A 26,405-nucleotide genomic window follows, 5' to 3' on the forward strand; every position below is an offset into this window, starting at 1 on the left:
GTGACTCACAGCAGCCCAGCTCCAGGTTGAGCTGTTGTTCAGCATCTTAGCTGTAGAGGGCAGTGTCACTGGCCCTCATATGTGGGATCTGAACCGGGGTCCTCTGGCGTCCCAGGCCAGCTCTTAACCAACGCGCCACTCGGCCGGCCCTGATTTTTTTCCCCACTGTTTTTCTCTGTCCCTGCCATTTTCCCACTATCATCTCCGTCTCTGTCCATTCTCTTTTACCACAGATGAATTCATATGCAACACCTATTTGGCACTATCCCCTAGTCCAACCTGGGCAGAGAATCACCGGAGAGCCTTTAAAAATACTGCTACCCTAGGGCCAATATTGCTTGACCCTACTCACATGAGGTACCTTGAGTAGGCACGCAGAAAGTGGAGCGGTGGTGCCCGGGCGCCGGGGGGAGGAGTTATTATTTAATGGAGACAGAGTTTCAGTTTACAAACATGAAAAGTTCTGCTGGTGATGGTTGCACGGTGTGAATGTACTTAATTTCACTGAAACACACTGAAAAATGGGAAATTCTATGTATGTTTTACCACAATTAAGATGCAAAAACAAAAACAAAAACAAAAGCATTTTAAAACACTGATGTTTAGATCCCAAACAAGATCAGTGAATTCAGAATCTGTAGGAGGGACATGTGGGCACTGGGAATTTTTTTTAAAGCTCTCCAGGTTACTCTGATAATCTGCAGCCAAAATTGAGAAGCCCTGTGGTACAGGGGAGACAAAAACTAGAAAGACGAAAACAAGATCCATCTCAGAGCCACCCAAGGTTTTGTTGGAGACACACTAGGCAGTTGACCTTGACCTTGATCTTGATCTTTCGTGGCCTGAAATCAACCTTGAAAAGGAAGAACAGGCCTTACTGGTATACTAATGAAGATGTAGGTTGAGTGAAGGGACAACCTGGTCACAATTAGTTCTTTTTCATGATTATCATTGATGGTGGTGTAATTATCACTTATTTGACAATTTTACATTGGTGTTATCAGTTCGTATCTCAGAAATTCCTTCCGTGTATGTCCTCATTATATTTATCTAGAAAGTAGATATGTGGTGACTTGAATTGACAGGGAGGACACTGGGGTTCTAGAAGTTAAGTGGTCTTTCCAAGTGCATACAAGTCCTGGAGTCAGGACCACTGACTCTCCAAATCTCATTCTCTCCTACCTCCACACTGGGATGCAACTGCCGGCAGCCCTGAGCACAGGTCACAGCTCCACCTTGCTTTGAGGGTAAACCCTGCCCGAGGGCCCTCCCCATGCTCTCAGCTGGACATTCAGCATGCTACAGTCAGCAGATCTCTCTTTCAGAGCTGCTTTGCATGCCTAAACCCTCATTTCCTCAGGTCCTCATGCTGGATCTGTTTAAATACCTCTGACTCTCCAAAAGTCAGAGGATATTGAGCTCCTTGTTTATTAACTCCTGGAACTCATAAATCCGCCATGGCCCATGTAGCCCTGAGCTTCCAGCCTGGGAAGCCGTTCAGGATCCGCTGCTGAATGCAAAACCGCTTCTCCACTGTGGGTAGGTTGCCTGCCTGCACAACGGCCATCTCCAGCAGTTGCCTTGGCTAATGGATAAAAGGTCTGTCTGCTTACACGTTAAGTATGCAAAAGAGAGCGGGAGAAATTCCTTTCTGCGTCCTTTATAGTGAAATGCCTAACAGGCACTGAACATCATGCTAACGAGAGCCCTGCTTCTCTCAAGGCGGTTTCCAGATGGCCGAGGCCTGTACATGTAGCAGCAACCCTTCACGGCCCTTTTCTGTTGGCCAAGCATTGGCAGGCCCATTATCTCATTTGCGCCTCACGCCATTCCCATGAGATGGCAGAGCTGGTATTATTATTATCCCCTTCTGTAGATAAAGCAAACAAGATGACAGGGTTCATATGAGGTTCTGGGAGCAGAGCAGGGCTCAAGTGTAGGTCTCCGGTGGTGTTCCCTCCTCGCTGCTGCTCGCATCATTATCTCAGCGTACTCAATTCAAGCATCTGACAGCTTCTGAAACAGTCTTTCATGAATGTTCTCAATTTACCTGAGGCAGGTATTGATCTTAAATTTCAGCATTATAGCATATTGATTAAAAACTCAGGCGCTGGACGCAAACAGACTGTGTGACCTTGGACAAGTCACTTACTCTTTTCTGCTTCAGTGCATGTGTAAAATAAGAATAATTTTAGCGCCCCTTCAGGGATAATATATAGTACCCACAAATAACTTAGCATGATGTCTGATACACCAATACGTGCTCAATACAGGTTAGCTCTATGAATTATAACAGTAATTATATTATTGTTGCAAACTAATTAGAATATTCTTGAGGGTTTACAATATGATGACACAGTGGTTGTGAAGGATGCCATGTCATATAACATGGCGTGGTAATATAGATGAAACAGCCACATTGCTTCAAGTCTTGTTAGAGAGAGACACATAGGGAACCATTAAGGAATAATATGAAACTGCAGATCATCAAATAGAAAAATGCATACAAGAAGTTTGGGATTAATGAAGAGATGAAAAATCATTAGATGCTGAAGGTGAACATGCACTCACTCCAAACCTTTCATGTGACAAAAGAGACATGAAGCCAGAGAAAATGTGAGTCCAGCCAAGGCCACACAGGGAGTGAACAGCAAATCACTCAGTACCTGAGTCAGGAATGGACCCAAGTCTGATTTGTGCCCTCCTCTACTCCATTCATTCATCTCTTCATTTATTAAGAACCTACTGTGTATGGGACATTAGGCTGAGCCCAGGAAACATGGGGCACATCCAGCACCTACTCACCCAGGGCTTGCAGTCAGAGATACACACAGATCAGTAAGTAATCAATACTGTATGTTGGAGTCTGGGTGATATAGCACCAAATTTTGCCATTTCATCGTGTATTTATATCCTCTATGGGATGTCCTTTCTGATTTAATTTTAGAGGCCAATGGGAGGCCTCTGGAAATATGCAACATGGTAGTGCTAGAAATGGATATTGAAAGGAAGGGAGAATGGCAGACACCAAAGACACCAGCCAGTGTGCCTGGGCCTGTCATGTGTGGGGTGGGCTGGGGGGGGAGGTGCCGCGGAGCTGGGGGCCGTATGTCTTCAGGTTGGGTTTGGGGGAAGTTCCTGGGAGTGTGTATGAGCACGCCTTGTGGAGGCACCAAGGCCTCAGTGTAACATGCATGTGAGGAAGGGAGCCTTGGGGGGGGGACTCTCGGTGGGTTACACGAAGCTGAAAGACCAAGTACAGTTGAATGTCTCACTGTGAGACAGGACGCTCAGCAAAGGAGCTGAGAGCCAGGGATTTTGCTTCAAAATAACCAGGGCTGAGGAGGGGGAGTGGGTGGGAGTCGAGCTAAAAATAAGATTGGCCATGAGTTCATGCTTGTTGCAGCAGAATGAAGGGCCCTGTGGGGCCCAGTAGACTTTCCTCTCTGCTTTTCTTTATCTTTGAAATTTTCTATAACTTAAAAGATGCCCCAAGAAGTTTTGTTTTGATGGGAGAAAATGTAGATGCGTGCAAAATATTTATTCCTAAAGCTACGCACCCTTTGTGAAAGAGGGCCATGTGTAGGAGGGTGGGCTTGGGGCAGCCTCCTGACTGGGACACGGGGGTAAGGGAGTGTTCTGCGTGGGCGAGGGCTATGTGCTGTTGCCCTGGCTGGGGCAGCATGTGGGGGGTGGTCTGGAACACGTGTGCCCATAGGAAAAGGCCTGTAATACTGTGAGGTAATCTCCTGTTATTTTTAGGGAGTAAATAACATCTCTTATGCAGCAGGTTATGTGGCTCCACAGGCTCTGTCTATGTCAACTAACATGCACTTAAATTTGAGGGTATTGAGGCCTCACAGGAGGGCCTGTTAAGAACTTTGTCATTATATGTTTTTCCTTTATGATGAAATACTTCTAATCCATTTTTAGCAAAAGTAGGGATGATTGCTGAAATGTGTGTGCTGTTTCTTCAGTCCAAAGGCAAGATTTATGATTATAGAATAGACAGTAGCTTGCTCTCTTGTTTTTTTTTTTTTGTTTTTTTTTAATTGTTTTCCTTTGAAATTCCAGAGTTAATGTTTTGTCTGCTTTCAATCTGACCCTCTTTGGAGAGCAGCGTGTGTGTGTGTGTGTGTGTGTGTGTGTGTGAGAGAGAGAGAGAGAGAGAGAGAGAGAGAGAGAGAGAGAGTGAGAGAGCGAGCTGGAAACAAAGAATCGTTGTCTCTAAGCTGTAGCAGGCAGGAAACCCCAACCCCCAGGGAATTCAGCCAGCCAGCCCTGTCCCGGAGTCAGACTCCAGCTCTCTGAATTCAATTTGACAGCTTGTCTGGGACACTTTCTAAGTAACCATTATCCTTCCTTTCTCTAAGTAAAAGAACTGTTATTTTTTTTCCGTGGGTGTGCTGTGTGCGCTGTTATCGCACATGTGTGGGTTACACAGTGACTAGGACACGCTTTCTCTAAATTATTGGAAACACTTAGCCTGTTTCCTAAGACAAGTGTAAACTTGTTCCAGGATAATGAGGCAAACGACTTTGGACCGTTATTGTACCATTGCCTTGTTAGAGGCAGGTATAGAGGAATTTGGGGCACTTCTTTTTTTCCTTAGTTCCAGTTAAGGCATGAATTCCTTTATTTGAAGGAGCTCTTCCATCTCAGGAATAATTCAAATTGTGTACATTTTATTCCTTTGAGGATTTTAAAAAATATATACAAAGATATTATATATCTTCTAATGATCATTCTCCTCACTTTGTGTGTTTGATTGATTAATTGATTATTTTAAAGAAATATACCATCATGCATCTCACTGCAAGAGAGAATTCAGAGGGATATGCCTGTCAGCCATGAGACCCCTGGGGTTGTGCGGGGCTGACAGACACAACCAGGATGACCACCTAACGTTCAGGGTGGGCACTTCTTTGTCCTGTCTCCTCTAGTTACTCAGACCAGTTGACTTTGCCACCACAGTGTGAAGGATTGTGAGCAAAACCACCCTTTCTGGTGTGTGTATTTGAAGGCTGCCCAGATTCAGCTATGCAGGATCACCAGAGGAACAAGTCCCAGAACAGTCTGGATCACTTTGGGGTTCAGGGATTTGACACCTTGGCCCAATAGGACAGTTTTGCCCATTTAGGATCTGACCGAAAAATTTGTCCTTCAAATGTGAATTGATTCCTGGAGTCTGTTTTCAAACAGAATATTGAGTGCTTCCCTGTTTTCTCTTTGCGGGGCATACCTTTCTTCCCCCTTCTCATCCCCCCACCCCATCCATATCCTAGGAAGCCATGCTTCTCCTGTAAGGCCTAGGTCAGATGACCTCTTCTCCATAGGGTCTCATCCACTCCTTCCCCTCATGATTTGCTTGGACTTACTGTTTTCCCAGTTAAGCATTCAACAGACTCTATCATAACAGTCTTTTGTCTTGCAAGACTGGAAGCATATTGGAGGTAGGAATTTAGACAAGGTCCTTTGATGGATGGATGACAACTATAGGTAAAATGCCTTAGACTACTCCCCAAGAGTTTTCTGTAAAACTAACTCTTTGTGATATTTCTAGATATGGGAGTGATATTTTGGTTGTGTCCACTGCAGATATGGGCATGGTACTTGCCTGTCCTCTCTGTCTTGCCTCAAGTTTCTCCATCATTTGACCCCAAGGTGATTTCTCCAAAGCTGTGATCAGCCCCACCCATGAGTAGAGGGAAGAACTTGCCAAGAGCAGGTGTCAATCACAAGATGGTATTTCCACTTCATTCTTTTGGCACCCCCCCTTAAAAATTCAGTTTAAACTCCCCTTGAAGGCCCTTCAGATCTGGGTCCTCTCGCCGTGTGTGCCAATGAAAAAAGAGGCCAAGGCCAGAACCAAGCCAAGGGAAAGTGACGTTGCAGGGTAAATTTCACTTCTGCTCACTTCAACCTCCCTTTCCTTACCTTCTCATTGTCCCCCCAAAACAGTAACTACTAACGTTTATTAAGTGCTTACTGTGTGCCAAGAACTTTTCTATTCACTTCACACTTATATCTCATAAAACCTTATTTAGTTGGTACTATTATTTCCATTTCACATATGAAAACATTGGAGCACAGATAGGTTAAGCCCAAATCACAAAGCTGATATGAAGCAGAACAGACTGCATTACTGCAGCCCCTCCCCACCCAGGCAGTGACAAGGCTCCACAGTTGCCTCTTCCATTCCTTCCACCACCCTGTGGAAAGGTGCACTTCTTCTAGGAAGCTGATCGCAGCTAGTTGTTAAGATGATATGAATAGGTTAATAGATTTCTGTGATGGTCCAAAAAAAATCAGGAACCCGACTCAATGTAGTCATTTCTTGCATTTCAGGAAGTATTTTAGGTGATTTCACAGAGATTCTTTTCATTAGGATGCTTTATAATTTACATAATAGTATTCATCCTTTTGTGTTTCATATTACATTTAAAAGAATTTTTAAAAGATTTAGAAAGGGAACTGATATATTAAGACTCTATCAATAAGAATTGCAATAAACTCAATTTTTAAAATGACAGGGGATGGGGGGTGGATATTCGTCCAATAAATCTAGCTGTGAAATCTCCCTCAAATTATAACAGGTCAGCAGTCCCTTTCCTCTGTAAGCTTTACTGACCCATGGCTCTCGAGGAGAAAGAAAGAGATCAGAATCACCTGGGGCCATTTGAAAGACACATGCCAGCCAGGATGCTCTGGCCATGCCACGCCACTCCTCTTTCCATCATATGTGCCCTTGGTAGCTGAAAGAGCCAAGGAGGAAGTGGGAACTGAGCATCTTTGTTCTTAGAATAAGCTCTTTCCATTGCTTCTGAAATCTTCTCCCCCAACATCCCTCCCCGCCCTCCCCCCACCAGCCCACAATTGACAGCCAATGTTTCATAGGAATAATTAATGGAGAAGAAAAATGCCTTCATTACTCTGCATTGGCACCCTTTCTGCCACCAGTATTGGCCTTTCCTCGTCCCTGTGCCAGAAGGCATCCAGGCCCCTGGTCCTATTCGTGGCTGCTTAGAAGTTCCTACGTTGGCCTTCCTGCCTTCCCTGGGCCTGTCTTTTGTCTTCGTGTTTATCAAAGCTGCTCTTAGATGCGCCCTGGAAAAATTAGGAACCTGATAGGCACCAACTTGTTCTACAGCAATAATGATGGTGACAATGAATGCACAGGCCCTGCTGCATTTTAATAAGGGAAAATGGTTTTAAGCAAACTTCCCATGAGAATGGGAAATGGTACAAGGCTGTGGGAAAGGTATTTGGGAGCAACTTGACCTCCAGAACACCTTTCCAATCAGACTCAGCCAGACAACTGCTGCCCCCTCCACTGCCAGGCAGAGGCCTCCCGTGACGGTGAGGTGGGGCTCCAACAGAGTTACATGATTGCACCATGTCTCAGTGGCATTTCACACTTACTAAGTGGGCCATTCAGGTTCTGCATTTCCAATTCATCTCCAGAATTGTGACTATCACTATTGTAGGCCACCTGTCGTTACCAAGTTTCACTTTGACTCAGGCATTTCATCCTATTCCAGATAGCAAAGTTTAGACTTAAAATAAAGTTGGTCTTAGTTGATGTAACTCCATTTCCGTTACCATGTCTTGGTTTGTAATATAAACTGGAAGTGACCCCATGGGCTATTTTGAGGAGTGGGGTCCCGAAGTACTTTGGAAAGAAAAGGCTAGGTCCACAAGTACTCCTGGTGGCCACCTCAATGCAGAATATTCCAAGTGCATTTGTTTTGCTAAACAAACTGATTTAGAAATTCTACAGGGAGGTTGTTTGAGGGCAGTAGTAGCTGGAAAGTGTTTAAAAGAAGCTTGCTTAGTCTCATGGTCATAAACCACATTCTATCTATCTATCCATCTCTCTCTCTATTTGGAGACAGACAGAGGTGTAGGGGTTTGGGGCATTTTCTAGTGAAAAGTCAAGGCATAGATAGTATCGTTTGCTATTTTAATATAAAAACTTTTCCCAAGCTCTTTTTATAGATGTAACAACTTACTCTCTTCAGAGTAGCCCTTATCTAACATAATAAAGCACTTATTTCTTTGGGGAGAAGATAAAGTCTTTGAGGAAAAAATACTATGGCTGGAAATACTAACCAGGACCTGTGTGGGCTTTTTCTCTGTAGTCTTGGGGATCTATAAGCTAAGGGTCAATGAAAAGTGTAACATACCTCTTTGATGAAGTTCAATTTCTTGTGTCAGGCATACTCTAAAGAGAAAGTAGTAATTAAGTGGGATTATTACTTTATCAAAATCCAACACCTGCTTCAAAGCCCAATTCATATTCCACCCTCTTTGAGATCGTTTTTCTTTACTCCCAACGATTACAGTCTCTTCTCAGAACCTTACCACACTCACAAGCTATCTATAGCCTAATTGCCTCAGTACTACAAGATTACCTTATAGTCTTTAATTGTGAGCTATTTTCATGTATCCCTTTTCCAGCCCTGTAGATCTTCAGTAAGTACCACTGACAGTCGATGGATTCATTGGAGAAGGAAAATCTAGTCTTTGACAATTAAATATTTATTCAATCCTTTTGCTCCACCTAAGAAAGAACCACAGGAAATCAGCTTTGGTTGACACCAGACAGATTAACTTCTCATCGCCTATGAGTTAAACTCTGGAAAAGAATAGGAGCTATAATTCTCTAGGATACTTTGGAGTATATGAAGCATTTTCACAGGAATGATCTCATTTATTCTCAACAGAACCCTGTGAGGATTAAATAGGCCATTTGCTTTTCCAAACTCTTAAATTTTAGAGGAATTATCTGCACCACGCCCCCCCCCAAGTTTCTCCTTTTTACAGACAGTTTAACTGAGAATCAGAGACATTAAGTCATTTGCCTAAGTTCACACCGCTCAGTGCAAGCAGAGATGGGAGGCAAAGCAAGGAGTTCTGAACCCCAATCCAGCGTTCTTTCTACTGTAATGAGCTGTTTCCCTGCTTGGAATGGATTAAATAGAAATTATGGAATCCCTTCCCATGAAAATCTTTAAGAGCCTTTAATAACACCACTCACACCCTTATGCTTGATAAGATTTAGGTACCACTCTTCCAAAGAGATGCAAATCTTTCTTGGTATTATTTTGAAAAACCTCTGAGCTTAAAAAGTCTTTGGCCTACCTATAACACAATGATCCGTCCTGTCCAATATCCTAGAGGAGTTTAGAGAAAGGAAGTTTTTATGCTATGAGTCATACTTTCAATTTCTATTAAAATACTTATATGGTCACATATGATTTCTCTCAGGCTTCGGGCCTCCAGGCCTGTGCTAATTTGCATGTCTGGTTTAGATAATGTCTGCGGCACCTTCCAGTCTGAAAAGAAGCCTCTGATTCTATTGGGTTGTCAGCAAAGTCATGACGTATTTTTTTCTATGTTTTTTGTTGCAAAAATGCGTCATGACTTTTCCAACAACCCCGTATTATTTAAGTGAGACTATGTTCCACCTATGAAACATCAATGGTTCCTTTTCTTTAATGACTGTGCTCTTCTTGTATGGATGCAGGACTCAGGGTTGGAAGCATTTCATAGTCACTGGCCAGGCCACAAAGGTGGCCTGTTCCTTCAGGATGAACTCACCTGTCCACTTTTCCCACACTGACCCCAGAGAATTGCCCTTTCCTGGAAACCACTTCAGATGCAGGTCAAAAGGCAAATCATAAGACGCGATGGTATTTTAAGTTTCTTTATTTAAATGGCAATCCTAAGTCCATGTGAGTCTAAGACGATAGATTTGGCAATTACCCTGATTCTAAATATGCAAAAATTGGTGTACTCTTTAATAAATTAGGCTCATCTCACCTTCTACATTCCCTCACTCCAACATCGAAAAGATACTGTCAACTTCTTTAGCTCATTTTGTTGTCTTTCAACACAAAGTAATTCTCACTAAATAAAGAAGTAAATAAAAAGGAATTGAATTTCCAGAAATGCAATGGGATCAATATAGGGTGATCCAGTCACTTTTTGTAAGAAAATTATAGCACTATGGAGAGCTCTATTTCCATAACGTTGGACAGATCAAGTCTTTGCTCAAGTTATTTATTTTCAAGGAGGCCCTCCCCAACCCAGTGTTTTCTTTTCCTCCATAGCATTCATCGCCTTTTAATATACAATGTAGTTTACTATTTGTTTGAATGTAAGTTCAACTGAGCAAGAATGTTTATTTACACATCATGGTACAGTAGTCCCCCTTATCCATGGTGATATGTCCCAGTAGATGCTTGAAACTCCAAATAGTACCAAACCCTATATATACCAGTTTTTTTAACCCTGTATATACATACCTATGAGAAAGTTTAATTTATACATTAGGTATAGTAAGAGATTAACAACAATAACTAATAATAAAATAGAACAATTATAATAATGCACTATCATAAAAATTATATGAATGTTCTTCTCTCTCTCTCTCTCTCTCTCTCTCTCTCTCTCTCTCTCTCTCTCTCTCTGTTTTTCTCTCACAAAATATTGCAACCATCCTTTACTTGCAATAAATGGCTTGGTATCAATCTTTTCAGGGGATCCCTTGCTGAAGTCTTCGTTATAGGCTCAATGCTTTCTGGGGCAACACATTGACATCAGTCAGAACACGTTTTCTGTTCCTGTCTTCCGCCCATGAATTTAATGCCTTTTCCATCTTAGTTAAGCACTTATGCACTGTGGCTGTAAATTTTACAGTTTGAGGAGCAACAGTACATCTAGCAAGAATTTCTTTTTCCTTCTTCACAATTTCATTATAGAAGATTCCTTCTTACTATAGATCTTAGAAACCTCAGCATACAGTTTTGTCCTTTCCTTATTAAGTCAAAAACTTTCATCTTTTCACTTAAAGGAAGCACTTTACTTAAATGAAGGCTTCTTGTTGGCATATCCGAATTGCCAGCATCACGACTCCTGCGCTTTGGGGCCATTATTAAGTAAAATAAGGGTGACTTGAAGACAAGTGCTTCCATCACCAGGACAGTCGATCTAATAACCCAGGGGCAGGAGAGGATACAGTGTGGCGATGCCAGACAAAGGGATGATTCACGTTCTGAGCAGGATAGAGCGGGAAGCTGTGAGATTTCATCATGCTATTCAGAACGGCATGCAATTTAAAACTTATGAATTGTTTATTTTCCATTTAATATTTTTGAACTGCAGTTGACCACAGGTAACTGAAACTACAGAAAGTGAAACAATGGATGGTGGGGGCTACTGTATTTGTAGCACATGGAACAGTGTTTGGCACAATAATAGATATTTAATAAAATTTTGTTAAGTGAATGAATGTGTTGTAGGATTTGAAGTATCAGTTGAGTCCAATAAGCTAGTGTTGGGGGAGGGGAAGAAGCTAGGGGTGGGAGAGGGAAACAGAAGTGATTAAGACACAACCCCTCTCCTCCAAAAGGTTATCGCCAAGCAAGGGAGATAAGTGCACAAAGAATTACATTAGAAGACTGAACAGGACAAGAGCAATAAACATAAGACTCTCACAAGTGACCCTTACCTATGGAACTATGGAAGAAAAAGATGCAAAAGCTGAATTGTGGAGCAGACACAAGACTACATCCCCTATTGCCAGAGAGAGCAACCTCACTGTGACATGTCAACGTAAGAGGTTCAGAGCAGGCCTCTCAGCAGCTCGGAGGGGGCTGAACACAGACCACCTCTCATTTATCCTCAAGCCCTGTTACCTAAGTGAACTGTTAGGTTTTCTTTTTCTACCTGGCAAATTTGACCAAAGAAGTATGCAATTGAGTTGTGTCTACATGGCCCACTGCGGAGGGGAGTCTTGGCAAACATCCAATTAATCTAGTCAGTATGAATCGCTTTTCCACATAAGGCTGGCTCAGAAATCCCACTTTGAGGCTTTATCAAAATAAAGAGGTCATTTAGACTTCTGTGTCACTTAGACACAGAGCACATAGGAGAAACAAAATAAAAGAGCGCTCCAGGCTCAGCAGGAAGCTTTGCGTGACTGTGGCAGGGCTGTGCCTGGCGAATGTGCCACTTGCCTCTCCAAACTTTTCATATTTAAAAACCATCCATTTTTTCAAGCATTTTTCTCATATGCCTTTTTTCCCTTTGCACATATAATATCTTAAACAGTACCTCCATTATACTCCACGCAGCAGGGCCGGTTCTGAGCTGAGGCACTGTTTGGATTCCAGGACAAGATCCTTGAGCAAAAGAAATCTGATCCAGGATGTTTTTTTTCTATGAGTTCCAAGTTTGAAGAAAGTCTTCCCCAGATATTTCCCTCCTCCTGAGGTCTCAATGAAAGCCAGGATCCTCTGTTGCTCTTTGGAAAATAAGATGCCACTGAGGCGAAGGCTGGGCTGCCCCTACAGAACGGGTTGAACTGAGGTGAGGACCCAGCTATGAGCTTCAGGGCCAGCCGGGCAGGCACATGGGGGAGCTGACAGCTGGGGGAGCGAGAAGGATGCTAGATAATACCTAAGCCTCATATGCCAGCGGGCAGCCCAAATCCACCACCCCCCTCCCCCCACACACACAGACTATCTTTCAAGGCAGTTCCTCAAACTGGGGTCCGGGATAATCCTTTTTTTTTTTTAAAAGAGGGCCGCCCTTTATTCCAATTTGGGAATCACTGAGCTAGGAGCTAGGAATGGAATGATCCTTCCTCATATATGGCTTCTCTGCGTTTCCAAAGACTTCTTTGATGAGCTTTTTAACCTCAATGCACCGAGATCAACCTTTTAGAGGTGCGAGCAAGATTGTATAGACTACATGTATACTGTGTATACTTTTAAATTGCCTTTTATGAAATGCTTGTTTAATCCTCACAGCAACCCTATATAGCATTTGTTTTAAAAAACATTTTAGAGAAGCAGAACCTGAGGTTCAAAAGGTAGAGTCAACTTTTGACCAAGATGACTCAGTGGCGTTCATGGCAGAGCTGGGATCTGAATCCAAGGCGACCTGATTCTAAATACCATGTCTATCGTAACCACTGAGGTGACCCTGAGGCCCACCGGAGAGAAAGGACACCTTCGTGAGGGCGTCCTACACTTTGCAGAAATGCTCACTGCTTATGTGCTAGTTGCCTTTGCCCTGTTTTTGAAGTGGGAGGCCAGGCTGGTAGGTCAGACAGCTGGTGTGGTCTCTGACAGGTTGTAGTGGAGACAGCAGCAGAGAAGAAGCTGGTCCTCAGTTGTGGATTGGGAAGTTTCCGGAAGCAGAGCAGGCTTTCACAGGTGGGGCACAGTGTCAGAGGCAGCATGGAGATGAGCGCAGAGAAAAGCAGCCTGAGTCGGGTTGGTGGCCAGTAGGCTCCTCTTCAATGACTGAGCCATTAGAAAACAGGACCTCTGAGGGAGAAGAGGTTTGAGAGGATCATGGAGCCCAATCCTCTACCAACAACAAGGACAGCACCCCATATGCAATCCCCCGTGAGATTCTAGTTCATGTATCTTCCTCCTGTTGGGCTTGGCTCTTTCTTAGGAAGTTCAGGGCTTTGGGTCTCAGGGTCCCCTTTATTAGACCTTTTCTCCTTTGTTGGCCTCACTCTTTCAAGAAAAGAGGTTCGGACCTTCCTAAGAGAAACTTCTGCTCTGAGCATGGCACGCAGTTGCCCATTCCTCAGCTGAAAGGTCTGCATTCAGGAGCTGGGCTTTCCAAGGATAAACAGGGTTAGGTGCTGCCAACCTTCTCAGCAGCAACCAGAAATTCAATGAGAAGTTTCAGGGAAAATTCATCTTTTTCCATCAAGTAATTGCAAGCATGGCCTTATGTCGTCAGGAATGAAGAGAAAGGCTCTTGTGTGCTGGTGTCACTGCATCACTGGCCTCTAGGTGAGGTCATGACAAAGTGGAGAGCTGCGTGTTGCCTGGGACACTGGGCCTTCAGACAGCAAACTGTAGGCATCAGAGCAGAAAGAAATGTCTTGCCTGAGACGCTTGGCCAGATTTCCAAGACCCGTTTAAAAGCTTCACACAGAAACTGAGTTAACACTGGGATGTCTATGAGAAGGTCATATCCAGAAAAAGCTTTCCCCTTCCAGCAGGGACTTTTCAGAAAAAAAATCTCCGTGCTCATATTTCTCTACCCCAGGAGGCTCTCCTGGAATCTAAGAGGCCATTTAGTGTCACATTCAGCCACACCGAGCATCACATAATGGAGACACTGTTCAGGCCATTATATACGTGAGGCAGAACCCTCCACAATGCCTGGCAGTGCCCAGATTCTCCACAACAAGGCTCTGGTCTCTGTTTGCTTTGGCCAAAGCTGATCTCAGGACTGCCTGAAACCACAACTCCAAGCAAAGCCCTTCTGGTGACTCCTCTGGAGAAGAATCACAAGATTTGTCATTTTGGTGCTCTGTAAAGCGAGGAGGGGGCAGCAGCCTTCACTGAAGTCAGAAGTGAGTTTGTCAGAATCAGGGTGTGCATTTCTGTTGATAAAGCCATCTGCCACCACACAAAAGTTCTGAGACTGTCGACTCATCTGCTGCTCCCCAACATTCACATTTTTGTACATTGCCTTTGGCTGCTACCTTCAGCTTCTTTTTACAGAAGTCAGTTTTCAGAAAGCAGACAACACACACCATAGTTGCGCGGTGGTGGGGCGGGTGTGTGTGTGTGGGGGGGGGACTCAGTGCACATTCAGGTTTCTTCATGGACCAGCACACCCACTGGAGAACTCTCCATGTGCTGACCAGCAGCCAGGGTCAAGGAGCCCTGACAGAGCCAGGGGTCAGGCCAGGGAGGGATAGTGTTTGTGCAGAAATGTGAGTAGCTGGGCTCACTCTCTGGTCCAGACCTTTTCATTTTGGTTGTAGGCATATTTCTGTTTGTGTGTCTGGGACTAGAGCTGACCACACTGCTAAGTTTTCACTTGCATGATGATTAGTAGGAGAAAAACAAACTCTCATTTCAACAATGACATTAAAATATACGTAAAGTAAAATGTAGGCCACTTCAATAGTGGCATACAGTCATTGACTTCCCTGTAGGGACAAGCTTTTAGCCTTGTAATGGGTGGATTATTGTCTGTTATGCTCAGAGGGCACACAGAGTTAATAGTCTATACTCTTCATCACCCAGACTTAAGTCACCTGGAGAATAGTTAGTGGGGAGAAGTCAGGGTACAGGACTTTGATTCATTTCAGCTAGTGAAATAGTGAACAACAAGAGGAAATGTGTATATTTAGCAAGAAGGAGAAAATATTGGCCCTGTCCATTCATTCAACAAATATTTATTATGTGCTTGCTCTGGGATGCACACTGATCTAGGTACTTGGTTATACTCATATCAGAGAACAGAAGAAACATCCCGCCCCTCATAGACCTCATATTTAGGTGGGAGATGCACACAATAAACAACAACCATGAATTAATTGTTGATTAAATTAGGTGATCAGTGGAAAAATAAGAAGTAGAGCAGAGTAAGGGGGTAGAGAGGAGGGGCAGTAGAAGTAAATGTGTATTTGGTAGGGGTGGCAAACATGTTTTTGGGTCCAAACATTCTTTAGGTATATAATATTGATGCCAATAGTAATATTAATTGCTAACACTTTCCTCAGCAGACATGGTGCTAGGCACTGTGCCAGGTATTTACTTGGATATCTCATTTAATCTAATGGAACCCACCTTCCTGGGTTCTTCAAACCTCCAAGGCAGAATGCCAGACCTTGGTTCTTGGCCTTGACCTTCTCCATCTTTATGCTTTGTCTTTGCAGCAGGGCTTACTCCAGAAATACTGGTTTCCACTTAAATCTTACATTTAGTGGATGTCCCTACAAACCCAATAACCACAGAGTGCATTTGTTAAACTCCTCAGTAATGGACCCAGGCTGTCCTTGATTCAGGTGCCAGTGGCAAGACTTTCCATGCAAATAGGTGGGGGATGAAAAAACAATGGGAGGGAGACTTGTGGTCTTTGTAGCTCGATTCCACACACTGCTGCCAGACCATTGGCCAAGCCACCAGCCTCTGGCATGGCCCACTGCTGTTGATTGCTCTGTTAACTTTGCAGTGAGGACACAGGTTCAGGCTGATTACTGGTGGCCTCTCTGTTCCAGTTGCTTCCTTTTTTTACCTAAAAAAAGAAGACTTCTGGGTTGGTTGGGACCTCAATCGTCCTCTCAGCCAGGCTCTGCCCCACTCCCCCAGTAGGCCTGTGGGAGAATCATGTCTTACAGCTCTGCAGCCCTCCTCAGGTCCTGAGGCATTGCCACTAAGATGCGGCTGCCCAACACTTCCTGATAAGGCATCAACTTCAAACCCCTTAGAGTTATAGAAAACTCCAGCCATCACCCGCCTTCTGTTGGTTACAGCTAATTCATCCAGGTGTTATGTAACTTTTCTGTGACTGCTCTGTCCCTGGACCCAGAATAAAAGAATAATAAATAAGAAAAGTTGATAAGAAGTCAATGTTAACAATAGCCATAGCCAATATTTGGACTAAAAAAAGTGGTTCTGAATACATATAACATAGCTTTCATACGGGATGGAAGCCTTCACTAAATGAATGATTGAGTAGAAAAATTGATTCGAAAACTTTGAGACAGATTTTTAACAGTGCAGGAAGTCGGAAGGCAAGTCAGGACTTCAGATAACACACACCAATTCCTGGAACTTGGTGATTTGTTTTTTCTTTTTACATGAATTTATCACTTTCTATTCCACTTTCTGTTCTGTTCCTCCTAGATTCACCTCCTTCCCCCAGGCCCTCCCACCTATCCTATACACCACCACACCCTGCTTTCATGGCATTGTTCCATGCCCACAATGTCTCTGGGCTTCTATCACCTGTAACCCAAGGTCATTAAGCTTCCCTAGCTGCCATCAAAATGGCCTTGAAAATGCCTCCGGCCCTGTCTTCTAGCCCTCTCTGACTACCCGTCCCTCCACTTCAGTCATGCAGTTCTACCCATGGTCATCCCCCAGACATCACTTTCACATCTCACCACCCACTTCTACCTTGTGTCTCTCTGCATTGCTTACTCTCTTCTCTCCAAGAAGGTCTCACTCAGGTCACATGGCTCCAGTTACACTCACGTCTCCCTCCTTAACCTCCAGCAGCCTTAATGTCTCCACTACTCCTTTGGTCCATGATCCACATTTCCTCACCATCTTCATTATCTTCTCATATTTAAACACAAGGACAGGGAACATGTTTTATATTACTTCATATCCACTCCATGGCCAAGCACACAATACACTGCAGAACTCACTCTGAAATAAATTATTGGAGGCCAAACCAGCAGCGCGCCCCACCACAGAAAAGTCTTTGAGGAACTTCACCTTTCCTTTGGCTTATACCAGCATTGCACATACTCTACAGACCTCTGGAAGACAGTCCAGAAAATGCCCAGGGGAACCTTCAGCCTCATTCCAACCTTATAAACAACTTTGGTTTTTGGTTCTGTTTTATTTTGTTTTTAAGCAAGCAGAAGAATCTATTTGCAGGAGGAATTGTGAAAACAAGGCAAATAAGAACAGACATCCTAAATGAGTTGAGCTTTGTCTCTCTTTCGTCCCCTTCTCTGCTCTTCGTCCCCATCCCCATCCCCCTCACTTTCTGTTTTGCTTTACATGCCAGTTGCTAAAAACTGTAATTTAAAAACTGCACTGGCTTTTCCAGAGCCAGGAGGAATGTGCATCCTGCACGTGGATTTTTCCACAAGAAAATTGTCCCTGTCTTTTGGTTCTTCTTAGCCAGAAACAATGAGAACAGGCAATCAGATGAGCCCATCCATCTTTGCAGTTCTTACGCTAATTTGTTGGAGAGGCTCAGAAGGGGCGGAGGGGATGGTTTGTGTTTCACCCTGTCAGGCTGTTGTTTGATGAGGTTTGTGCTCCATTTGTTCAGATGGTTTTCATGGTTTCTTTGTTGTTCATGGAAAGACTTTGAAAGTCATAATTCTGTATCCTTAAGCTCTTCTGCTAGTCCTGCTCAATGTCTCAACAGGACTTACACCACGAGAAAGGAACAGAGGACGTTTCCAGCCAGTTAGTGAAGCCATTTCTGAACATGGTTATGGAGGCGTGTGGATTTTTTTTTTCAAGAAAAACATTGGGATCACAAATGTTTCAGTTCAGTGGAGTAATTTCCATAACAATTTTGAAGCGAGGCTCTAGTCATTTTCAGGCAGGAGGTATCTCTCCATCCCCTCATTTCTTGTTCCCAGCCCCTTTTCCGGCCACACCTCTGGCCTTTTTCCTTTCTCTGTGGTCATCAGGCCCAGCCCTCTCCACTGTCAATAGAAAAGCATGAGAGGCCTAGAAGAGCCTGGAATGTGCTCACACCTCTGAGCTATCACCCACACCATCAGTGTGCTGAAGGCAGGGGCTGGAGCTGGCCTCCTGAAACATCATGGGCCTGGGCTTCCAGACATTCTTCCTGGAGTCTTGAATCTGGACACTGCCCCATCTCTTCAGAGCTGCAATAGAGCTTTATTTTTCTTTCTAAACTTGTATTAGTTTATATTTTTAGAAAGCTTGTAAGATGCCTCACGTAAGTTGTCTCACTTAGTCATTACCTGCCTTAGTCTGTTGGGACTGTTATAAAAAGTTATCATAGATTGAGTGGCTTTTAAACAACAGAAATTTATTTCCCAGATGTCTGGAGACTGGAAGTCTGAGATCAGAGTACAACATGGTTGGATTCTGGTGAGGGCTCTCTTCTGGAGTGCAGACTGCTGACTTCCTGTTGTATCCTTACATGGCAGGAAGAAAGCAAGCTAGCTCTATTTCTGATAAGGCTAATAATCCCATTCCTCAGGGCTCCACCCTCATGACCTAATTACCCCCCAAAGACTCCATCTCCTGATACCATCACATTGGAGATTAGATATCAACATATGAATTTTGGGGGAACACAAACATTTAATTCATAACATTAGTATAACCCTATAAGGTAGATAAATCATGTAAATTTTTATTTCCATATTAAAGAGAATTGAGGCTCAGGGATGTCTTATGACTCATCCAAGGTCTCACAACAAATAATCCTGGGGACATCACTTTAATCAATCCTCTGACTTCAAGTTCAGGGTTCTTCTGGTTCCTTCAGCTCCCAATTAGAGTGTTATGTTCCTTTCACTCACCCCACACTTACCCCAGGGGAAGAACACACTTCTGGAATTCAGTGGTGCTTGAAAGTTATTGCCGAGTTAAATTTCATGTCTCCTGATTGCTAAAAGGTCATCTTCATGCAAACTTTCTGAAAAACAGGAGATGCTGATGTACAACAATTTGTTGTTTTTTCATTAGACCCTTCTTACGACTCAGTCAGGAGAGGAGGATGGGGCAATAACATGAATTCTGGCCTCAACAAAAGTAAGTAAATGTCACTCTGTCTTTGGGAGGAAAACATTTTTCCAAGGACTGGATGGAAAACAGGGTCATGAGATAAAGGAGGATAGGAGCGAGCATTTGTTTTCCTGCTGCTTGAGTGAACATCAAAATTAACTGCCAGTTTAGTGCCTGTCAGCGATAATTGCTCCTTGAAAGAAGAGGGTGTGGGGTTTTCATTCAGACTTTTGAGTTTTGTTTCATTGCCTTTGGTTTTAGAATCGTTGAAGTCAGAAGGCTTCTTGGGACAAGGTTCTGTGTGAATGAAAGGCCACTGGATTTGGATTCTGTCATTTAAGTGATAAAAATGACCCTGTATGACTTTGCTCCTGGAACTGTGGACGCTCAGCCGCACCAACATCTCTATTCCTAATTCATGAAAGGCTGACATGGAGGATAACCTGATGAGGAGATGGAAGGGATCTGAGACATCAATTTGTCTCAAAATTGACAAATTTTGATGTCTGACCCAAAATCTCCCATTAAGGGAGGCGGGAAAGAGAATGACTCAAACTCCTGAACCAGAATGCGTCAGTCTTGTTATCTCTAGGAAGTAAAATATCCAGCACATGATTGGATAGTGAAGGGAATTCTTTCAAGAAAGATTGGGATTACAAATTTATTGCCCCAGCAATAACTACAATCCCTTTCAATAATACATATTAATTAATTATTTGTTTACTATGTGTCCAGCACCTGACATTCTGGGGTTCACAAAGATGAGTCAGGCTCAGATCAGCAGGGCAGAGGGGTCATGCACACAAATCACTCTCCATCTGGGTCGTACTGAGGAGGGCCCTATGAACCTGGGGCCATTTAAGTTAGCTCTAGAAGAAGAGGCAGGATTTGGACCTGCAGAGATGGGGAAGACAGACCCTCCCAGAAGTAGGGCCAGGGAAAGACATCAAGGTTGACATGTCTGACAATCAGTGAGGACTCCAGGTTCCTGGAGTTTAGGATGTGTAAAAGGGAAGAAGTCTGGAAAAGTAAGGAAAGGGGAGGAAAGGACATCAGGAAGATAGACTTTAATTCTTTAGTCAATGAGGAGTCACTAAGGTTTTTGAGACTGTGGAGTGAAATGGTTTAGGGAGATTAAACTGGCTACATAGCGTATGATGGGTCAGTGGAAAGAGAGAGGAGTGGTGAAGATACAGTCAAACTAAACCTTAGATTGTGCAAGAAGCAACACAGGTCTAAAATAGAGAAGCAATGACGGGAATGGAAAAGGTACGTGTAAGGGACACCATGGAGAGGAGCTCATAAAACATGGAAACACAGGAAGCCGGTGATCTTCGCTTAAACGTCACCTTCTCATTGAGGACTTCTCTAAATGTCCTATTTAAAAAATGAAATCCACAGCCCCAATACCATTAGACATGCTATACTCTGTGTTTATTATTGTTTATCATTGTCTGCCCCATTAACATGTACATTCTACCAGGAGCTGCTGGTTCACTGCTGAATCTCTAGCATCAAGAACAGTGCCAGCACATAGTGGATTCTAGATAAATATTTATAAAATAAAATGAATAAATTAGTGGGTAGAGAGTGCGTGAATGAATGAATAAGAAAGCACGTTTGTCCTCCTTCTGGAAGGCGTTTGACAAGATGTTTCTCTCCTCTCATGGAGACTGGCCCCACTTAATGTATTTCTTTTTCTCTTGTCACAGGTCCCCCCCTTGGAGGAGCACAAACAATGAGTAAGAATAATGAACAAAGGCCCCAACCAGGTATCTTTCCATGATGTGTAAACCCTCCTTTGCTTCTCATGCAGCCATTGATTCCATGTGGTCAGCTGAGGAGGATTTAAACAATATGTTTCATTTGTCATCACTTTCGTCTTCCTCCGAGGGTCTATATTTGACTCTTGGTAATAGATCTGTGAATCAAGTTACAGGCACTGGAATGAGATAGAGGATTGTTAAATGTCAGAGGGGAAAGGAAGATGAAAGATAAAATGTTCCAATACCTCATTTTGTGAAATAAAGAAACTGAGGCCCAGAGAGGTGAAGTGATTTACTAAAAGCCACACAGCTAATTTATGAGAGCTATAGCCCCAGCCTCCCAAGTTGCTCTCCAAGCCTTTTCTATTTCACCAAACCTTACTTTCAAAAACACCCTCATCCTGTGATGGAGCTACTTAACAATTTTAAGCAGAGGAACTTTTACAACCATGGAATGTTAGTATTGGAAAGGAACTTAGAGACATTTAGGTCTGTAACATCCTTCTGTAACATCTCAATCTTGTCCTTACCTCACCTCTGCTCAAATACTGATAGCAACGGGAGTTCACTACCTAGCTGGGCTCAATTCCACTATCTGAGCCCAAGTCTCCCTCCCTGTAACTTCCATTCAAGCTGCCTAGTTTGCCCTTTGGAGAAATTGTCCTTCCATTCTATATGAAGATCCTTCACATATCTGAAGATGGCTCTTGTGCCCACTCCCAAGGCCAACTGTGGCTTCTTTATATGACACAGCTGAGATTCAATTCTGAACAAGCCACTCACTTTGGGATGGGCAAACACTGTTTTCCATCTCTGCTGAAGGCAGAGCAATAGAGAATTGACTTACAATTCATCAGGAAAGTTAAGACAGAACTTGCTGACTATGAAACACAAGCCAGACAGAGAGGATTTGACATGGAGGATTTAAAGAATCCCCAACAACAAAGTCAGACATGACCTGCCAAAAAATTTTAGGTGTCACACTGCGTTTATGAAAAAGGGTAGACTGTCCTTAAGGACTCTTCAAGTTAATTTATGAGTCGACATAAAAACCCCAAAATCATGTTGATTTTTTAAAACTGAAATTGTAACTGTAAAAGTAGTAAAATCGTACCAAACATTTGCCAACGTGGCCAAGTTGTGATCCATGATATCCTTACCTGAAAAAAAGAAGACAAACCTCACGTAAAACCAATATTGCAAAGATTTTTTAATGGCTAAATAATCACATAAGTTTTAAGTAAACCTAGATATCAATAACAGTAACTTTTTAGTTAAAATACAAATTCTGGTTAGTGTTGACGTTTCCAAGCTTAGTTGTACTAGAAGGGAACCGAGGAATCCAGTAGCCCAACCCACTCATTTTGCACGTGAGAAAACTGATATCCAGAGATGGTCCAATGGAGTTATTTAGTTTATAACATAGCTGGGGCTAGAACCCAGGCTGCTTGATTTCCACGTGTATATTTTTTTTATGCTACATCAGAAAAACAGAGACATGTAAAGTTGTTGCTAATAGGTAGAGCTATTAAAAACCAGTAATCGTTAGACCTTTAAGTCCATTTAATAAGCCATGTTCACCTTATTCATTATGATTAAATATTAGCTCCCTTCCCAATGGTTTCATTACTCTGTTAGGTAATGACAGCATTATCTATAAATTTTAGATGCCAAACATGAAAGAAATGATGCTGTTACTATTCCATATTCTTTCTGTAAATACTGGGATGAACCATAGCTGTGATCAAGATCTCTTGAGGTCTGCAGATAAGAGCAGTCAAGTTTTTGAAATTGGGCTTTCCTACGACATTGAAATAAAAGTATAAACCCTTGGGATAGTATCATTAATGCTGTCGTTTTTATATTTTTAATAACAATGAAGCAAATTTCCTTTTTCGTTTCCTTAGATCCATATCAGATCCTGGGCCCAACCAGCAGTCGCTTAGCCAACCCTGGTGAGTTGACTTTGGCCTGCAAGGTTTTCTTCCCAGAATGTTTCCTAGCTTTGTGAAGTCACAGAGACCTCTGTCCTAAGTTCCGACACCTGACTGGGGAGTAACATGTGTTCCTTTCCTTGAAAAGTTCAACGTACACAAAAGAGAGGTCAGGGCTTGATTTTCAGTAACAATAATGTCCATTAGCTGAGGATGCTTCTGGCGAACAAACATTAGCCCTGAGGTTTAGATGAGTCTTAAGTGGCACAGGTAGAAGTTTCAGTAGGGGAAAATGGGGGCAGTGGTGGGGGGTGGGGGGCGAGGGGGCGGAAACAATCCCAATGAGCTCTGATTTCCCTTCCTTGTGTAAGGCACAAGTGAATAAATATTCCAAAGGCCTTTTACTCTTGACTTTAGAAAACGTTACGGACCTATCTGGCCTTATGAAAGAGGTGTGTCCCTGAGAAGTTGCAGAGAAAATAATCTTGACTATGTATTTTAAGGGTTTATTACAAAAATAACTCCCAAGTGAGCTCTACACCAAGAGCACTGAGCACGTGAGCTAATAAGCCCTGTGCGGCAGTGAGGCCCACACCCTCCCATCCCAGGGAACTAGTGACACTCCTGTGCCAGTTTCTCCAGCCCCGTTTTTTAGTGTCTGTCCATTCCTACCCAGAGGAAGAAGAAGCCACCCAGCTCCCTCTCCTGATACTTTTCTGTCCTCCCAGGTTCTTCCCTGTAGAACTTGGAACTGAGAGCCAAACACTAAGGCTCCACTAAGGAGCATTCCAGGTCCCTTACAGCCTAAAGCCTCCGCCACACCTTATCCCTGTAACTCAGACAGCAGTCCCCTGGCCCCAACTCTTTTACACTGACAGGGAATACCTTGGAGGACTTCATCACTAACCAGTGATTCTGGCCTTTATAGAAGAGATTCAAAAATCTTGCCAAAAGGGGTGGGTGTGGCTTGCCCCAAATCGCACAGCTAGTTCTGGGTAATCCAGCTCCTCATTACCCACAGTGCATTTCATTAGGCCTTGGAGCAAATGATCTTAAGGTCTAACCATGTTTATGATGCCAATCGCAGTGGCAAACAGAAAAGCAAGTCAACAATGAAAAGACGGGGTTCCCCGGTAGATTCTGAATGTAAAAGGAAATAAAGGGTTTCTTATAAAGGGCAAGAGGACCCTCCCATTTTGGGAACTGGATTCTGACTTCCCCAGGCTGAAATACTCTGTTTTCTCCTGTTCATCTCACCACCTGCAGGAAGTGGGCAGATCCAGCTATGGCAATTCCTCCTCGAGCTCCTCTCCGATAGTGCCAACGCCAGCTGTATCACCTGGGAGGGGACCAATGGGGAGTTCAAAATGACGGACCCCGACGAGGTGGCGAGGCGCTGGGGTGAGCGGAAAAGCAAGCCCAACATGAATTATGACAAGCTGAGCCGGGCCCTCCGATACTACTATGATAAAAACATTATGACCAAAGTGCATGGCAAAAGGTATGCCTACAAATTTGACTTCCATGGCATTGCCCAGGCTCTGCAGCCACATCCAACTGAGTCGTCCATGTACAAGTACCCTTCTGATATCTCCTACATGCCTTCCTACCACGCCCATCAACAGAAGGTGAACTTTGTCCCTCCCCACCCATCTTCCATGCCCGTCACTTCCTCCAGCTTCTTTGGAGCAGCCTCACAATACTGGACCTCCCCCACGGGTGGAATCTACCCCAACCCCAATGTCCCACGCCATCCTAACACCCATGTGCCCTCACACTTAGGCAGCTACTACTAGAAGCTTAATCATCGGTGGCCTTATAGCTGAAGCCCCATCCCTCACACTCCTGGAATACTTTGGACTCTAAAGGACATATATGGCCTTGAAGAGAAAACAAAACTGGATGTTCTTTCTTGTTGGATAGAACCTTTGCATTTGTTCTTTTAAAACAATCCTTTTTTTTGTTGTTTTTTTTTAAATGTTGGTAACTTTTGCCTCCTCTACCTTGAACAAAGAGATGGATAATTCTGTGGGCCAGTAGGCCAGTTTGGATTCTCAATCTCCTATCATTTTATGAGTTGAATATTTAGGTTACTGGAATGGTTATATCATGGTTCTACCAAAGAAACTGTAAATTTTCTTTATACTTTTATGACCAAAGCAGTTTCTTATCAACACACGGGTCGTATCATGGACCTTGTAGGGTTCAGTATGATAAAGAATCATGGACTTAACCAGTTATGCTCTGGTTTGAGACTTAGTGAAATAGAGGCAGGAAGCTTATAATCTTGTTTTAGAAGGACCAAATTCAGTGGATGGCAACTGGAACATTGGTTGAAAGGCCAGTGAAGTTTTCACCCAACTGGAATTTAAAAGAAAGAACATCTGTGTATATTTAAAAGAAGCCATGGGCATTCCTCAGTGGGCGATACGTGCTAGGATGACCAATCTCTCTAGAAATAGTCAAGATATGAACTAAGAAATGTTAATGCAAATGCAGACATTCCTGAAATACAGAGAATTAAATAACTATTTTTTTTTTTAAATAATGACAGTGGGTCCCAGAACTTAGAAAAGTCTTAGGGATTTCTAAAAACAAACAGATCCGCAAGCGCTGTGCGCTTGTCAGACCATCAGTCCAGGGTCACCCAATCAGAAGGCAATTTACTGTATAAATTATACAGAGTTATTTTCCTATATCTCACAGTATTAAAAATAAATAATTAAAAAATTAAAAAGAATAAATAAACGAGTTGACCTCGGTCACAAATACAATTTTACTATCAAATCAGTCGTTGTTATTTTTTTAAATGTAATTTGTACATCTTTTTTCAATCTGTACATTTGGACTGTTTGTACGTTTTTTTAGCTGGTTTTTAAAAAGCATAATGTGACTATTGCTGAAAAGAAAACAGGACATTTAAGTCACTGACTTACTAGAAAGAGAAGCACTGGTGCAGTTATTTAACATGTGTGCACAAGTAAGCAAAGGCAATTCATTTAAATCTTTATGCTTTGGAAGTGTTTGTAAATAACCACATTACAATCATCACAACTTGGAAAAGAACAAGCAATTACCTTCCCTTGTGAATACAAGGGATTTTCCTGCCCTATATATGCAATATATTTTTTAGATATTAAAATATATATAATTTTGCAGGTAATCGTTGACTTTTTTAAAACTATATTAAGTGTTAAGCTGACAACTGTCAATGAAGACAATGTTGTAAAATAATTTGCCTAAATAAATTGTGCCTTCTTCTCTCAGAACTGAGGACACTGTTTTCTTATTTATTCCCCTGTTAGTCAAAGGGTCTTCCCAAGGGAAGTTGTCTGTCTACCTCTCCCACCATAAGAATTCAAATATACATACTGCATTACAATAGAATATACAAAATCAACGTGGTTTTGATTGTTGTT

At 42.9% G+C, this 26,405-nt stretch overlaps 1 protein-coding gene across 2 annotated transcripts in view; it reads left to right on the forward strand.

The window, feature by feature from the left end:
- Positions 1 to 26,259, forward strand: part of FLI1 (Fli-1 proto-oncogene, ETS transcription factor) — a 120,489-nt gene extending 94,230 nt beyond the window's left edge. Inside the window, exons 6-9 of one of the 2 annotated variants that reach the window (XM_019660179.1) lie at positions 19,248 to 19,313; positions 20,999 to 21,058; positions 22,960 to 23,007; positions 24,253 to 26,255. In XM_019660179.1, the coding sequence (XP_019515724.1) occupies positions 19,248 to 19,313; positions 20,999 to 21,058; positions 22,960 to 23,007; positions 24,253 to 24,782 (704 nt within the window). In that variant the 3' untranslated portion in view covers positions 24,783 to 26,255. Of the gene's footprint in view, positions 1 to 19,247; positions 19,314 to 20,998; positions 21,059 to 22,959; positions 23,008 to 24,252 lie in introns of both variants that reach the window. The other variant, XM_019660180.1, reaches the window with a different exon arrangement.
- Positions 26,260 to 26,405: the final 146 nt, after the last annotated feature.

This window comes from Hipposideros armiger, unplaced genomic scaffold (assembly GCF_001890085.2).
Source record: "Hipposideros armiger isolate ML-2016 unplaced genomic scaffold, ASM189008v1 scaffold_313, whole genome shotgun sequence".
Lineage (NCBI taxonomy): Eukaryota > Metazoa > Chordata > Mammalia > Chiroptera > Hipposideridae > Hipposideros > Hipposideros armiger.